The 16,955-nt window shown below is 37.9% G+C and overlaps 1 protein-coding gene across 2 annotated transcripts in view; it reads right to left on the bottom strand.

Moving 5' to 3' along the window:
• Positions 1-7,951: 7,951 nt before the first annotated feature.
• LOC101671717 overlaps positions 7,952-16,955 on the bottom strand; it is a 35,837-nt gene continuing 26,833 nt past the window's right edge. For both annotated transcript variants that reach the window (XM_045067822.1, XM_045067823.1), the window contains 3 exons: positions 13,581-13,687; positions 9,859-9,949; positions 7,952-8,301 (listed from right to left, as the gene is read on the bottom strand). In XM_045067822.1, coding sequence (XP_044923757.1) covers positions 8,185-8,301; positions 9,859-9,949; positions 13,581-13,687 — 315 coding nt within the window. In that variant the 3' untranslated portion in view covers positions 7,952-8,184. The remainder of the gene's footprint in view (positions 8,302-9,858; positions 9,950-13,580; positions 13,688-16,955) is intronic.

Here is a 16,955-nt window from a genome sequence, read left to right on the forward strand (position 1 = left end):
AAGCAGGCTCTCCCCTGAGCAGTGAGCTCGACTTGGGGATCAATCTCAGGACCCTGGGATGATGACCTGAGCAGAGCAGATACTTAACCGACTGAGCCACCTAGGCGCCCCCTGAAATATTTTCCAAGCTTCCTTTTATCCCCAAAATTGTTGGTCCCATGTTATCAGAATGCGGATCTATATTAAGGAAGCTGCTTTTTCCCACATTGCAAAGGGGCTTCAAATATAATTTTCTTTCTCTAAGAAAATGGATTTGAATTGGTTTATTCTAAGGTACCTTCTAACTAAACATCTGTGCTTCTCCAAATTCTTCATCTTCCAACAGAAAGAATGGATCTCCTTATTTGCACCTTGCAGTTTGACCTAAATAATAATGTTTGTTTGGCAAGAAAAAATAAACAAAGCTGGAGCCCAAAAACTGAGTCATTGTTTTAAGTAAATCATCTATTGTCTAAACTAGTTACCCTTGCGGCCTGTAAGCCAGAATCTTGGCGTGTTTTCAGTTGCTTTTGAAAAGTTCAAGTATTATTTTGCAAGGATGAATAATTTAGAAAATGGAAAAAAAGGAAGAGATTGAACTTACTTTCTATATAGGTGAATTTTTAAAAAAGATTTAATTAATTTATTTATTTAATTAGTAAAGATTTTATTTATTTATTTGACAGACACACACCACAGTAGGCAGAGAGGTAGGCACAGAGAGTGGGGGAAAACAGGCTCCCCACCGAGCAGGGAGCCTGATGTGGGGCTTGATCCCAGGACCCCAGGACTATGACCTGAGCCAAAGGCAGAGGCCCCAACCCACTGAGCCACCCAGATGCCCAAAGATTTTATTTATTTATTTGAGAGACAGCGCGTGCTAGAGCACACGAGTGTTGGGATGGGAGAAGCAGGCTCCCTGCTGAGCCGGAAGCCCAAATGCCCAGGATCCTGGGATCATGACCTGAGCCGAAGGCGGACGCTTAACCGAAGGAGCCACCCAAGTGCTCTATAGGTAAATTTCAATGTAAAAATATGTTCACATTAATAATTTTCATCTAGGATACTACTACTATGTATATAATGTATTATGAAGATTTGTGTACAAGTTTTAAAGTTTTTTTTAAAAGATTTTATTTATTTGTTCGACAGACAGAGACTCATCAAGAGAGGGAACACAAGCAGGGGGAGTGGGAGAGGGAGAAGCAGGCTTCCTTCCGAGCAGGGAGCCTGATGTGGGGTTCAATCCCAGGACCCTAGGATCATGACCTGAGCTGAATGCAGATGCCCAATGACTGAGCCATCCAGGTGCCCCTGTGTACAAGTTTTTGTTGGACGTATGTTTTCCTTTTTCTTAGGTATATATTTAGGATACATACCTGAGTATATACTACTACTAATCATAGTATTAATCAATATCAATTATAATATTAAAGTCATGTTGTACCTTTCTTTCATTCAGAAGCCACAAATTTTAAACTAGGACCTAGTTGTCACTTTTCCTCTTGGTTTAAGCATCCAACAGATTTATAAATCACAGCTATAATTGGGTGGGAAGATGGGTAAGATAGTTGAGGGGGATTAAGGAGTGGGTTTATTGTGATGAGCACAGAGTTTGTATGAAAGTGTGGAATTGCTATATTGTACACCTGAAACTAATATTACACTGTATGTTAACTAACTGGAATTTGAATATAAACTTAACAAAATCACAGCTGCATCTCACATGTTAATTAGTCAAGTAATTCTCACATTGATGAGGAATCCAAAGGCAAAATAAAGAAGCTTCTCTCCATCATAATCTGTTAATTTTGTGGTTAATATTAGACTAGGAAATTTAAAATACAGAGGCAGCATAACAAAAGAGCAGTAGTTTAGATACGAGTTTAGCAGGAGTGTAGGTAGACAGTAGAATTGAATCCTGGTTGTACCATTTACCAGCTGTAGAACTTTTAGAAGGTTTCTTGTCATCACTAAAACTAGTTTACTCAACTGTTTAAATAGGACTAATAGCGCCTACTTAATTGGGTTGTTGTCAGGCTCCGTAGCTAACACAACAAAATCCATGTCGATGAATTTGGGGGTTTTGAGTGTGTGTGTGTGTGTGTGTGTGTTTAAATCAGAAAATCTTCCTTGAGCGCTCAGGATTTAAATATATATTACCTTCCTGGTCTAGAAATCTGTCTTTGATTTAGGTCAGTATGGAAGTATTTTAACAGAACCTACTTAAGAACTCATTTCATAGCCTGTGATCTTTTCCTGCCATTAGATTCAGATTTTTTATACATTTTTTTTGTAGCCTAGAGGATCATGGTTTTATTATTCCATATTCAATTTATTCCTAGGTTATCTTGGGCATATTTTTCTTTCCCTCACTCCCTCAAAGAAAGTAGAAATTTGGGAAAATAAGAAGTTTTGGAGAATTTAACAACTGATAATTATTATTGTTGTCAAAAACTAAGTTGAAATGAGAATCCTTGATACAATTATGATTATCATATCTATCAATTTTCTTGGGACACATCTTTGTAGAGAGAGACTAAAACCAATTTCGAGGAGCACCTTGGTGGTTCAGCTGTTTAAGCGTCTGCCTTCAGTTCAGGTCATGATCCTGGGGTCTTAGGATGGAGCCCCCACATTGGGCTCCTTTCTTAGCAGGGAGCCTGCTTCTCCCTCTTCCTGCCGCTCCCCCTGCTTGTGCTCTCTGTCAAATAAATAAGTTAAATCAAAAAAAAAAAATTAAATTAATTTCAATTTGTATTCTATTTATGTGCTTTTATATTTCAAGGTATTTAGTTATTTAGTTATTCAGTTAATGTACATAATACTCCTGTGAAACTCACAGTCCAAAAACATTACCTAACTTAATTGACAAGTGGGTAAACTACTAAGTGGTTGAGTTGCTTTAGGCATCTGAACAAGTCTAGGGAAGTGGACAGCTGCCAAACAATGCCTGTTTAATTAATATTGTGTCCCAGAATTGAGTTCCTCTGACAAGGAGAAATCTTTTACTGTGCTTGCATGACCCCACTGAAACTCGTTTTTTTGTTTTTGTTCTTTTCCTAGCTAGATTCTTCATTTATTTACATGATGAATGTTTGGAATTTTATGCCCCAGCCAAATCCTTCTCTTCAATGTTAATATCCTTGTTTACTCTGTGTGTGTGTGTGTGTCTGTGTCTGTGTGTGTGCACGCACGCATGCATGTTTCATCCTTGGCAGCTTCCTATCAAGTTATTGTCTTAGTTTTTGCCTCCCAGCATTCTTTTTTGGCCATATACTTAGTATCTAACTATTTCTTATACAGATAGTACATAAGACTGTATTCAGTAGGGTCCTTGCTATTATCTTTTGAGTTAGTAATTATTTGCTGTAAGGACACATTGATTTTCTTAGGTATCTCCATAAATGTAATTTTAAAACACTCTTTAATTCTGGATTTATTTACTTCCTAACAAAGTGCTGAGCCCTCCCAGATACCTCTTGACTCCTTTCTTTTCCCTACATCCCTAGAGTCACTGGGCCACCATATGGCTTCTATAATTTTATTTTGACCCTATCAATATGTTGCTTAAAATCTTGTAATGACTCACCTTGACTCAGAATAAAATGTGATCTCCTTTGCTTGGGATACCATGCCCTTCCTGATCTGGCATCCATTCCCTTCATGATCCTCATGTAATCCTTCCTACCCTGGGCCCTAGTCATAATACTCACTATTCTCTGCCTCTGCACATGCTTTCCCCTTCACCAGGAACATCTTTCCTTACCCTGTATCTAAACTTAAGGCGTCATTCTTCTCCATCCTTAGAGTGTGAGTTCTTTCATGGTAGAGCCAAGTGAGGCTGGCAGAGGGCTAGATACACTGTGGACGCTTAACACATGCTTGTGTGATTAGTTCATGTAATTAATAGTCGCATGGCTGTGGAATTCACCATCAATAGAAAATACCTTATAATGACTACTAATAATGAAGTTGTCATGAAATTCTGGAGTGTTTAAGCTGTGGTATCCCAAAATAGGACCTGGTTAGGACCTTGAGGGTATCTGCTTTTAGTAAAGGGAATTGGAGGTTAGGTGAAGGAACACGGTGATCAAACTTGGAGAAGCTCTATGAAATTCAGTAATTTTAAAGGAACATTAGCAGAAAAAAATCTAAAATACAATTTTATTTTCTGTTTTCTACCAATTTAACTCTTTCACCAAATTTGTCATGTATTTTATCAGCTAACGAGCTAGATAATTTGGACATCTAATTTGGACATCTAATGTAATCTTAATGTTTTGAGTTGTCTGAGCACCAGTAAAGCCATATGAAAAAATATTTTTATTTTTCACAGATATTGGCTGCTAAAATACAAAAATGTCTTACTCCATTACTCTTCCTCCTAAGCCTTCTGAGATACACGTCACAGACACTGGAGGGGGAGAGAGGGAGGCTGAGGCTAAGGAATGACAAACTGTGAGCAGCATAAACTTCATACATGAGAAATTCTCCCCAAGAAACTAGTCTTTTTAGTGACAATAATTGTCTCTAGATGAATATATACACATTTAAAAGTTCAAGAATTCCACAAACAGAACATTAATACTAGTAGAAGAAGTTCTTCTCAATATCCTATAGTTCTAATATTTGCCTCAGGCATTTATTAAAAACTGTTAAATGTTTAAAGATTACACAGAATAATTTCCACTATTTCCTATTTCATACTTGTTTATACCTTTTTTCCACTCCTTCAACTAAAGACACATAGTTTATTTTAACATGTCTAAAATCATAGCTGTGACAACAGTAAATAATCATCAGGATGCCTGGCTGGCCCAGTTGGCAGAATATGTGACTTTTGATCTTAGGGTCATGAGTTTAAGGCCCATGTTGGATGTAGAGGTTACAAAAAAACCCTACACAAATTAAAGAATTGTCCATTTTTTATGTAACGTTTTGCACACATTTATGGAAATGACTGATAATCTGTGCTGTTGAGTATATTCCACTATGGATAACTGAATGCATACTTATTTTTGTTTTACAAATTAGGGGCTGAATGATATGAAACCAGATTTACAGATAGACTTGTCCCTTCCTTGTCCAGAGTACTGCTAGTGTTCTCTCTCCTTCTGTCCTGTCCAGGGCATTCCAGAATGGGAGTTCTGGCATTCACCCAGGGCCACAGCAGCCCATTATGCTTTAGAGATTCACGCTTCTGAGGAACATTCAAATAAACTAGGGCAACTGGGTATCAGAGTTTAGGAAATATAGTTTCTTAAGAATAGGTGCGCCATCAGACAAAATTCAATAAATGTTCTGCTTGTAATTATATGCCATATTATTAATAAACTTATTTTTTTTCATGGATGATTACTATTTGTATCTTACATATATGCTACAGTTAATAGTTTGTTGTATTTGAAATTTAAGTGCCTAAATGTTATTACAATAAGCCAATACATTTAATTATGTATAAAACAATCATATGAATAACAGCTACAAGTATTTTAAGTATTGAAATATTCTCAAATATTTTCAATTAATTTTTCTCCACTTCTAGGAATCTCTTTAATTTCAGAAAGTCTGCACAGCCTCCTAGAAACATCCACCTGTTACTGAGATGCCAGAGTTGACAGTAACTTCCTAATTCTACTTTACTTTCTTGGGTGACTAGCATGGTAAAAATGTTTAATGGATTAGCAGGAATAAGTAATGCCTGTGTGAATAAAAAATTATTGGAATTCGAGCATTTATCCTAATATTCAGTATTATACTAGATACTATAAATGAGGCTTATTAATAACAACAGTAAAAGTTCTAAACTTTTTAAAAAAGATTTCAAAAGATTTTGTCAGAGAGAGAGAGAGAACACACAAGCAGGGAGAGAGGCAGGCAGAGGGAGAAGCAGGCTCCCCACTGAGCAAGGAGCCCAATGCTGGACTGAATCCCAGGACCCTGGGATAATGACCTGAGTGGAAGACAGACGTTTAACTGACTGAGCCATCCAAGTGTCCCAAGTTCCAAACTTTTTATTTTTAGCATTTTATTTAGTTATTGACCAATAACTTCTTTTTTTTTTTTAAAGATCTTTTTTTTTTTTAAATTTATTTATTTGAGAGAGAGAGACAGTGAGAGAGAGCATGAGCGAGGAGAGGGTCAGAGGGAGAAGCAGACTCCCCATGGAGCTGGGAGCCCGATGCAGGACTCGATTCCGGGACTCCGGGATCATGACCTGAGCCGAAGGCAGTCGTCCAACCAACTGAGGTCCAACCAACCACCTGGGTAGGTGTCCCGACCAATAACTTCTTTAAAACAAAACAAAAAACAACAGGGTGCCTGTGTGGCTTAGTTGGTTAAGTGTCCAAATCTTGATTTCAACTCAACTTGGGGTTTTGAGATTGAGCCCTGTCAGCTCCACGCTGGGTATGCGGGCTGCTTAAGATTCTCTCTCTCCCTCTGCCCCTCCCTCACACCCCCAGAAAAGTTTAAATTGACGACGTGGCAAGTTCTCATAAGCAGGTGATCACAAAAAAGTATACTTGATAAATCCCTTTAAAAACATAGCCTGGGTGGCTCAGTCGCTAAATGTCTGCCTTCAGCTCAGGTCGTGATGCCAGGGTCCTGACACAGAGCCCTGGCACCGAGCCCTGGTTGGGCTCCTGCTCAGCAGAGTCCTGCTTCTCTCTCTCCCCTGGCCCGTTTCCTCTTGCTGTGTCTCTCTTTGTCAAATAAACGAATAGAATCTCTAAAAATAAGGGGTGCCTGGGTGGCTCAGTAGGTTAAAGCCTCTGCCTTTGGCTCAGATCATGATCTCAGGGTCCTGGGATCAAGTCTTGCATCAGGCTCTCTGCTTGGTGGGGAGCCTGCTTCCCTCCTCTCTCTCTGTCTGCCTCTCTGCCTACCTGTGATCTTTGTCAAATAAATAAATAAATAAAATCTTAAAAAAAAAATCTTGAAAAACAAAACAAAACAAAAATTCCATAAACAGATTTCCAGAGGCTCAGTTGGTTGGGCCTTCATCTCTTTTCTTTCTTTCTTTTTTTTTTTTTTTAATATTTTATTTATTTGACAGACAGAGATCACACGTAGGCAGAGAGGCAGGCAGAGAGAAAGGAGGAAGCAGGCTCCCCGCTAAGCAGAGAGCCCAATGTGGGGGGCTCGATCCCAGGACCCCGGGATCATGACCTGAGCCGAAGGCAGAGGCCTTAACCCACTGAGCCACCCAGGTGGCCCTGGCCTTTGCCTCTTGATTTCAGCTCAGGTCCTGATCTCAGGTTTGTGAGCTCAAACCCCATGTGGGGCTCTGCCCTCTGTGGGAGTCTACCTGAGATTCTCTCTCTTGCTTTGCCTCTGCCTCTCTCCACTGCTAATTGAAAAAAAAAAAAAAAAAAAAAACAAAAAACCCCCAAAACATAGATTTCCAAAAAGTTCCACAATTCTGAAATGTAGATTAGTTTAAAAAGGTAATATAAAGATAATATTAAATATGAGATTACTAGAACCAGTTAGGTGTTCTTTTGATGTTCCACTATATTCTTAAAAAAAAAAAAACAAACAACAACAACAACTTTGCTTTTCCTGATTTCGAAAGAAATACATTCCTCACAGAAAAAAAATGGAAAATAAAGAAAAACACGGAAAAGGAAAAAAAATGACCAGTAATTAATTGCTCCACCTAGATAAAAATCTCTACTTATATTTTGGAGGCTATCTTTCTAGTTTTGGTTTTTCCTAGCAACAGCAATTATTTTCTTATTTTGTCCTTGGGCTAGCCTCCTCACATAAAGTGGCGTACAAGGAATCTTACAGAACAGAGATCTAATAAATGGGATATAAAGTACCTTCCTTCCCTTCTACCCTTTTCTTATGATGGAAACACCTTCTAATCTTTTTTGTCATATCTGGAATTGGTATACAAAGTCAGTGACTAAAGAAACATGTATTTGTTTTTAGCAAGATAAAAGAAACAGGAAAACCAAAAATATTCAGATAAATATTTTAATTAAATTATCACAGAAATCAAAGTTGTATATGGACACAACTATGTGTCTATACACAACTATGTGTGTGTATATATACCCATAAGACTATTTACAAATATGTAAACATACATATAAAGTCTAGAAATATGTGTTAGAGTATCAGGGTGATGTTTCCTTTTTATTAATTTGTAATATACTCAACAAACCACTACATTGAGGTAGGACTACTTTGACGTTAGAGAATCTTATACAAATGAATTTGTTCAAGAGCTTCTCTGTCAATATGGTTTTCTCGGTATATGTTGTAGTTCAGTGGTACCTCTTCAACCCAGGAAGATAACTGTATATTAATCTGGAAGGAAAAAAGATGATAAACATACATGAAAAATGCAGAATCATCCTGTTCTCTGGAACTTCAAGAAATCATGATGAACTAAGTCACTGAAAATGACAGATTTTTTTTTTTTTTTTTTACAATAAGGAGGACTAAGTTTACATGGTGTCACATGAACAATTCTTTGTTGTACTACATGGTAGGTCTGTGGATTCAGCTTTTAATATATTGTGATTTTGGAATTTGAAAGAATAAAGAAAATACAGAATAGAGTAATTGTTCTAACGTAACTAGTTTAATAATTATCATTAGGTTTAAACAATAAAAGACTAAAACAACAAAGAATACACAGAGAACAGAGCAAACTGTTCATACATACACAGTGATGGTGTTAAGGGGTCGCATGAGAGGGGCTACTCTCCCTCTAGAACCTTCATCAGGCCCTTCCCTTAATTGCCTGCTCTCTCCTTCGCAGGGAGCCTGCTTCCTCCTCTCTCTCTCTCTCTGCCCGCCTCTCTGCCTACTTGTGATCTTTATCAAATAAATAAATTAAATCTTAAAAAAAAAAAAAAGGAGTCAGCTCCTTAACTGACTGAGCCACCCAGGTGCCCCTTGGAGACCATATATTTTAGAAGACATATTTTTATAAGCATGAGAAGTATGGTAGGATTATACCACACATGAGATGGGTCTCTCCTGGACAACACTTAAGTGGAGGGGATGGGGAGATTAACATCTTTATATATCTCAAGATTATTTCCCTTGTTATTACAAACATGAATTACTTTTATAATTTGGATTGACAAAAATTTCTTAAGAAAGTGTTATTGATGGCTCAGTTTTTTTTTTTTTTAAAGATTTTATTTATTTATCTGATAGAGACAGAGAGAGCAAGAGAGGGAACATAAGCAGGGGGAGTGGGAAAGGGAGAAGCAGGCTTCCCTCCGAGCAGGGAGCCCAGTGCAGGGCTTGATCCCAGGACCCTGGGATTGTGACCTGAGCCGAAAGCAGATGCTTAACTGACTGACCCACCCAGGAATTCCTGTTCCTTTTGTTATAAGGGGAAAGTTATGATGTGGGTGTTCTAAGCCTCTTGCAAACATTTAGTAGCATTTGTTAACCTAAAACTGTAAGACCCCAGTTGGAAAAACTGGTTGGAGCAGCAAAGGACTCTCTATCAAGACAGGAATTACAATTTCAGAGCTCTTGGGGCCAATGAACAAACCACAAACCAGTTCTTAGGCTCTAAGTTACTGCTCTTTCTTTCTTCAGACAGAACATCTCTAGGATATAGTAAGAGCTATCAGAAGAAAGTAGGGGAAAAGTTTTGACAATAAAAATGCTGGGATAGGGCGTCCTGGGTGTCTCAGTCACTTAAGCTTCTGCCTTCAGCTCAGGTCATGATCCCAGGGTCCTGGGATCGAGCCCTGCATCAGGCTCCCTGCTCAGTGGGGTCTGCTTCTCCCTCTCCCACTGCCCTCATGCCTCCCCCCATCACTCTCTCATGTGTGCAGTCTCTCTCTAATAAATAGATAAAATCTTAAAAGAAAAATTCTCGGAAAGAGGTTTACATACCTGAAGGCCTGACAGAGAATCTTCAAGACTTGGTACTGTTACTAATAATGATCCTTGTTTCCTTACATTATGGCTGATATGTTCCCAGGCTCTGCAAAATATTAAAAATTAATATTTTATGTTTTACCAGACACTGAACACTTTTAAAAAATGAAGATCACAAGAGAAAGTGCAGCACAGGCAATACCCAGAAATCCAGATGGGCAAAATGTTTGCCTGCAAGAAATAGGATTGTAGCAACATATTAGAAACTGACAAGTTCTTCAGTTTCTGAAGGGGATGTTGGCAAAATTGTGATGTTACAACACTGAAGAGATTTAACAAGATGAGGATTTGTGTTAGTACGAGTTACTGTTAAGGCCAAAACTCAGTTTTCAGAACCAATACACAAGTCAAAGCTGGGTCAGCAGTTAAAACCCTTTAACTCTTTTGATTTCTTTTGGTTGAGAGAGAGAGAGAGAGAGAGAGAGAGCGAGCGAGAGCGCATGGTAGGGGAGAGAATCCCAAGCAGGCTCAAAGCCCAGAGCACAGACCAACGTGGAGTTTGATCTCATAACCCTGAGATCATGACCTGAACTGAAACCAGGAGTCAGAAGCTTAACTGACTGAGCCACCCAGGTGCTCCTTAAACTCTTGATAGTGTGTCAAAACTGGTTCTGTGGAATGGAGAAGGGCTAAGAGGTACAGATGGGGAAGAGTAGTGTAGAAAGGCCCCAGAAACCAGAAGCCAAGCAAAGACTAACAATAGAGCATGATCTGTAGATTACATCTTTTAAAATAACACCAAGAGTGAAATTGTACTTTATTCCATTGTCCAAAAAAAATTTTTTTTGAAGATTTTATTTATTATGTATTTGACAGAGATCACAAGTAGGCAGAGAAGCAGGCAGAGAGAGGAGGAAGCAGGCTCCCTGTTCAGCAGAGAGCCCGATGCAGGGCTTGATCTCAGGACCCTGGGATCATGACCTGAGCCAAAGGCAGAGTCTTTAACCCACTGAGCCACCCAGGCACCCCTGGTTGTCAAAAAAATTTAATGGGAAGACTTTTGGGCAACATGGCAACGGCGGAGTTGAGTGGGACCAGCCAGGTTGAAAGCATGATGAAATGCCACGTGTGTTTACACGTACCACAGGACAGCACCTGCCCAGCTCGAATTCCGTGCAGACACGAGCTGGCTTTCTCTACGTGTGTGAGTGTTGAGAGTAACCCCTCCTACTGGCGGGCAATGGGCAAGCAAAGCAGAGATGAGCAGCCCTTGCAACAGGCAGGTGAGCAGCGCGTTTCTTTCCGTTACAGCAATGGTTATTAGGGTTAGTATTCTGGAGTTCATTAGGCAAAATGATAACAAATGTTCTTCCTCAGGCTAGATCTAAAATCATGCAGCAGTGCTTGATAATAGTCACTGTGTGTGGGCTAGAGCTATTGTTTTGATGTGGTTCCTTAAAAATAACGTATTTCAGAAGTTTATTTAATAAGAATGAAGAAGCTGACTAAATTGGCGTGGTTGGCCATGACTCTCCGAATAGCGCTTGCTGCTTCTGGCAAGCTGTCCTTCTGGCAGCTCTAGGTGCTTCACATGCTCAGGAAACGCACGGAGGCACCTTTGAAACCAACAATTACTCAACAAATCGGGGGTGTTACTCTTCAATGAGATAGGACTTATTCGGAAGCATGAGTCTTTCCTGAGTACACGTGTCCTATTTTTAGGATATATTTCTGTTTTCTCTTATATACTAACTCCTATAGCAGTGTCATTCTACTTGTCCCAGATTCTCATTAAGACAAATCCTTAGAGGCTATATGCGGTAGCATCATTCTTTTTCATTCAGTACAATACAGATTTAATGTATGTAAATGATAATGATTCCAATGTCAGAATGCTTTACTGGGTCTCCTAAACATTCTCCTCTATACTGTCATTCATGGCTATAACCTACCTATATTTCAAATTCATTGCACTAGACTAATTTAGGAGAAATGACTAACACATGTGGCCAATACCTAGTCACTGAACAATGTAGAGCATGTGAATGAATGTACCAAGAAAGCTTTTAAAACAACCCAAACATTCAGTATTTCTGGTGCCAAGTTCACCAGGGGCTTTTATCATTCTTCAGCAGTCAAAATCGTTCTGTAATGAAACTCCAAAGCCTTTAAGGTGTTTTTCTCTTTTAACTTCTTACACAACATAAACCTGGTAATACTTCATTCTCCAAAAATTATATAATGTTTTGGCTACTGGTCATTAACTTAAAAAGGTGAAAAGCTAATCATACTTTGTCCACTGGAAATTAAGCTTAAAGAGGGCTATGATTAAGACAACTTTGCTCATGTTGTGTTTTTGGTCTTCAGCCTGTGACCAAAAATTGTCACCTATTCTGGCTGAGCTTTGATTATGTGATTAGCTTTCTTTCTAACTAGTTTCTTTTTTTTTAAGATTTTAAAAAAAATTTTATTTATTTGACAGAGATCACAAGTAGGCAGAGAGGAAGCAGAGAGAGAGAGGGGGGAGTAGGCTCTCCGCTGAGCAGAGAGCCTGATGCAGGGCTCTATCCCAGGACTCTGGGATCATGACCTGAGCCGAAGGCAGAGGTTCTAACCCAGTGAGTCACCCAGGCGCCCCTTGAACTAGTTTCTTTTTAAAATATTTAAGCTGTTAATTTCATGGTAACCTTAACCTACTAGTAATGGGTATGGCATGTGTGTGTGTATGTGTTTGAGACAGAGTTGGGGGCAGGGGAGAACATAGAAGGTAAAAGGGTGGCAGGATAAAGAGGGTTTCGCCATTCAGGATTTCACTTTGTATTAACTATTTATGGTCTATAATTATATGTCTTTTTATTTTTCTGCAGTATAAACCTTACTGATGCACTAGGCCAAACATTTGTGTAATTCCATTTCGTATGTATGGAAAGGGAGTTTTCCTTCAACTAGACATATATCATTATGTTTAAAAAAAAAAAAAAAGTTAGGATTCCTAACTAGCTAGAAAATCAATGTCTCAGACTATGGACCACAGGAATTTTCTAATTAGAGGGACTGACTGGTCCTGAGCATCAAACTGTGGCAGAGAAGTAAAAAAAAAAAAGATCACAGATATGCTAACTTTTCTATTCCCTGGAAAGAAATAGTTTTAGGAACTAAAGAGTTTTAGGAACCTACAATTACCGCCTTAAAAATAAAGTTTGACAGCTAATCACTATTTTGGTTAATATTCTTATATCTTCTATCACTTATAGAAATTATTTCCCAAAATTTTGTGATAGGATAGCATATGACATATTTTTTCAAAAAAACTAAAATGGAGACAGAAAAGAGTAAGTATAAATGCCTATCAGGAATGGTTATCTTATTGCATCCCTGATTGCTAAGCAAATGCTTGGGTCATGATATCATTTAATATGTACCCCCCATTAGATGTAATATTTTACAAAGTTAGACAAAGTTTATTTTTGTTTTATGCGTAATACATTTCCTTATTAACATAATCTTGTTGAGGCTGTTTTTAAAAAGTTAAATATGAAAATATTTCTACTTTATCAATCCCTTTTCTAAAAACAAAGATATTTAGTAATCTCTATACCCAATGTGGGACTTATACTCACGACCCCAAGATCAAGTCACATGCTTTACCAACTGAACCAGCCAGGCACTCCACTAATCCCTTTTCATACTTTGCTGAACATATTTTAACAGCCTTTTTGCTTGCATAAATAACATACCTGGCCTGTTCTGCCTCATCAAGAAAATATTCAAAGACATTATTCATGATAATAACATCAGCATTTTGCAGAAGTGAACCCTGGGTACAGATGTCCGCATGAAGCACCTAAAGAAGAGTAAGTTCACTTGAGAAAACAAAGATAACCACAGAAGATATAGTTATAGGTTCAATGACATGAGGCACTATGAGAAGTTAGCCATAATTACAATGGGAGAAAGAACAGTATATTTAATAGTATCACCTGTGGGAAATACTTAGTATCTAATTAAAAACCATAAACTTGTGAAAATTTGTTTTAGATAGATTTATTTACATAGTCATATAATTACAGTATTTCGATCCCTAGTTCGGAGCTTTTTCCACTATGACTATATGATTAATTGTAAGAGACAAAGGCCCTAGATTCAAACTCTGGCTCTATCATCAACTGAGTCTGTACACTTAGGCAGTCGGTGTCCTCATGAGTAAAATGGAATAGTATCTGTCCTGATGCACAGAATCCAATGGGATCATATCAAATCTATAAAAGTAATTTATATATTATAAAATGTTAATACAATATTTTTATTGGCTTTGTCTGACTTTTCGTCTAAAATTTACTTGATTCATTTATCCAAAGAAGCAAATGAAACAATTTACTTAAAAATTATATGCTTCACACCCAAAACAACAAAATACCTACGAATAAACTTAGCCAAAGAGGTGAAAGACCTGTACTCTCAAAAGTATAAAACACTGGGGCGTCTGGGTGGCTCAGTGGGTTAAAACCTCTGCCTTCGACTCTGGTCATGATCCCAGGGTCCTGGGATCCAGCGGCGCATCAGGCTCTCTGCTCAGCGGGGAGCCTGCTTCCTCCTCCTCTCTCTCTCTCTCCCTGCCTCTCTGCCTACTTGTGATCTCTGTCTGTCAAATAAATAAATAAAATCTTAAAAAAAAAAAAAGTATAAAACACTGATGTAAGAAACTGAAGATGACACAATGAAATGGAAAGACATCTCATGCTCATGGCCTGGAATAACAGATATTGTAACAAAGTCTACACTACCCAAACCAATGTACAGATTTAATGCAATCCCTATCAAAATACCAACTGCATTTTTCACAGAACTAGAAAAAGCCAATCCTAAAATTTGTATGGAACCATAGAAGATTCCAAATAGATGAAGTAATCTTAAAAAAGAGAAACAAAACCGGAGGCATCACAATTTCAGATTTCAATTTAGATTACAAAGCTGTAGTCATCAAAGCAGCATGGTACTGGCATAAAAACAGATCCACAGATCAATGGAATAGAACAGAAAACTAAAAAAAAAAAAAAAGCCCACAATTATACAGTCAATTAATCTTTGAGAAAAGAGGCAAGAATATGCAACAGGAAAAAGACAGTCTCTTTAACAAATGGCTCTGGGAAAACTGATCAGCCACAAGCAAAAGAATGAAACTGAACCACTTTCTCACAGGATGAATGGAAATAAACTCAAAAGGGAGTAAAGACCTAAATATGAGACCTGAAACCGTTAAAATCCTGGAAGAGATCACAGACAATAATTTCTCTCACATTGGCCACAACAACATCTTTCTAAATAGGTTCCCTGAAGCAAGGGAAACAAAATCAAAAGTAAACTATGGGGACTATATAAAAATAAAAAGCTTCTGCACAGCAAAGGCAACAATCAACCCAACTAAAAGACAACCTCCTGAATGAGAGATGATATCTGCAAATGACCGATGTGATGAAGGGTCAGTATCCAAAATATATAAAGAACTTGCACATCTCAACACCAAAACCCCAAATAATCCAATTTAAAAATGGGCAGAAGACATGAACAGACATTCCTCCGAACAAGACACACAGTCAACAGACACATGAGAAGATGATCAACATCACTCATCATCAGGGAAATGCAAATCGAGACTACAATGAGGTATCATTGCACACCGGTGAGAATGGCTAAAAACAAAATCACAGGAAACAAGTGTTGATGGGGATGTAGAGAAAAAGGAACCCTCTTGCACTGCTGGTGGGAATGCAAACTGGTGCAGCCGCTGTGGAACAGTAGGGAGGTTCCTCAAAAAGCTAAAAAACAGAATGACTCTATATCCAGCAATTGCACTACTGGGTATTTATCCCCAAAATACAAAAAACACTAATTGAAAGGGATACATGCACCCCGGTATTTACTGAAGCATTATTTACAATAGCCAAATTACGGAAGCAGCCCAAGGGTCCTTCAACAAATGAATGAATATAGATGTGGTACCTCTATCTATCTATCTATCTATCCATCCATCCATCCAGGGATATTTAGCCATAAAAAAGAATGAAATCTTGCCATTTGCAATGACATGAATAGAGCTAGAGTGTATAATGTTAAGTGAAATAAACCAATCAGAGAAAGACAAACACCTATGATTTCATCCATATTTATTTATGAGTGGAATTTAAGAAACAAAACAAGCAAAGGAGAGAAATATAAAAAAAAAGTAGAGAGAGACAAACCAAGAAACAGACTCTTGGCTGGAGAGAACAAACTGATGGTTACCAGAGGGGAGGTGGGTGGGGGAGTGGGTGAAACAGATGATGGGGATGAAAGAGTGCACTTACGATGAGCACGAGTAATGTGCAGAACTGCTGATTCACTGTATAGTACAACTGTATGTCAACTATGTAGGAATTAACATAACAAACTTAATAACAAAAAATTGAAACTATATACCTCAAAAAAATTAACTTGACCACAATCAACAAGTCTTACAGAGCATAAGCAATGTAACAAGAGAAAACATCTATTTTCTCAAGTGCAAAACAAACCACTTTTATTTTAAAAGGAAGAGAAAAAGTTTATTTTGTATTAGAGGACTTTTTTAGTCTTACAAATAAACAGTATTTAGAATGTTGTGGGGTCTGATTCTTAACATATTTTATTCTCTTTTTTAAGTAGGAAAAATACTAAGATAATTTACATTAAGTGGGCCTCTAGTTTCTGAAACACACCTTTAACATGTTCCTGAACACACAGAAAACAATCACTTTATTAATAAACTTTCTAAACATGCTGCTGAGATATGAAATAGACATGCAAATTAACCTACTGATATACCAGTTTCCTCTTTTTCTTTCCCATCTCTGTTCACTCTCCCACACCCCACCCCACAGATATGGTAAAAAAAAGAATAAATTATTAAATTAAATTAATTATGGCAACCAAGAGAGGTCCCATGGAAACCTCCCAAAATGGCTCTGGACAAACTGGAATGCTACTAATGCAAAGGCTGCATGGTAACCAAAATCAATTCAACCAATTTTTTTTTTTTAAAGATTTATTTATTTATTTGGCAGAGAGAGAGAGAGAGAGAGATTACAAGCAGGGGG

The sequence above is a fragment of the Mustela putorius genome, unplaced genomic scaffold (genome assembly GCF_011764305.1).
Source record: "Mustela putorius furo isolate JIRA1106 unplaced genomic scaffold, ASM1176430v1.1 tig00003898_pilon_pilon_pilon, whole genome shotgun sequence".
In the NCBI taxonomy this organism is placed as follows: domain Eukaryota; kingdom Metazoa; phylum Chordata; class Mammalia; order Carnivora; family Mustelidae; genus Mustela; species Mustela putorius.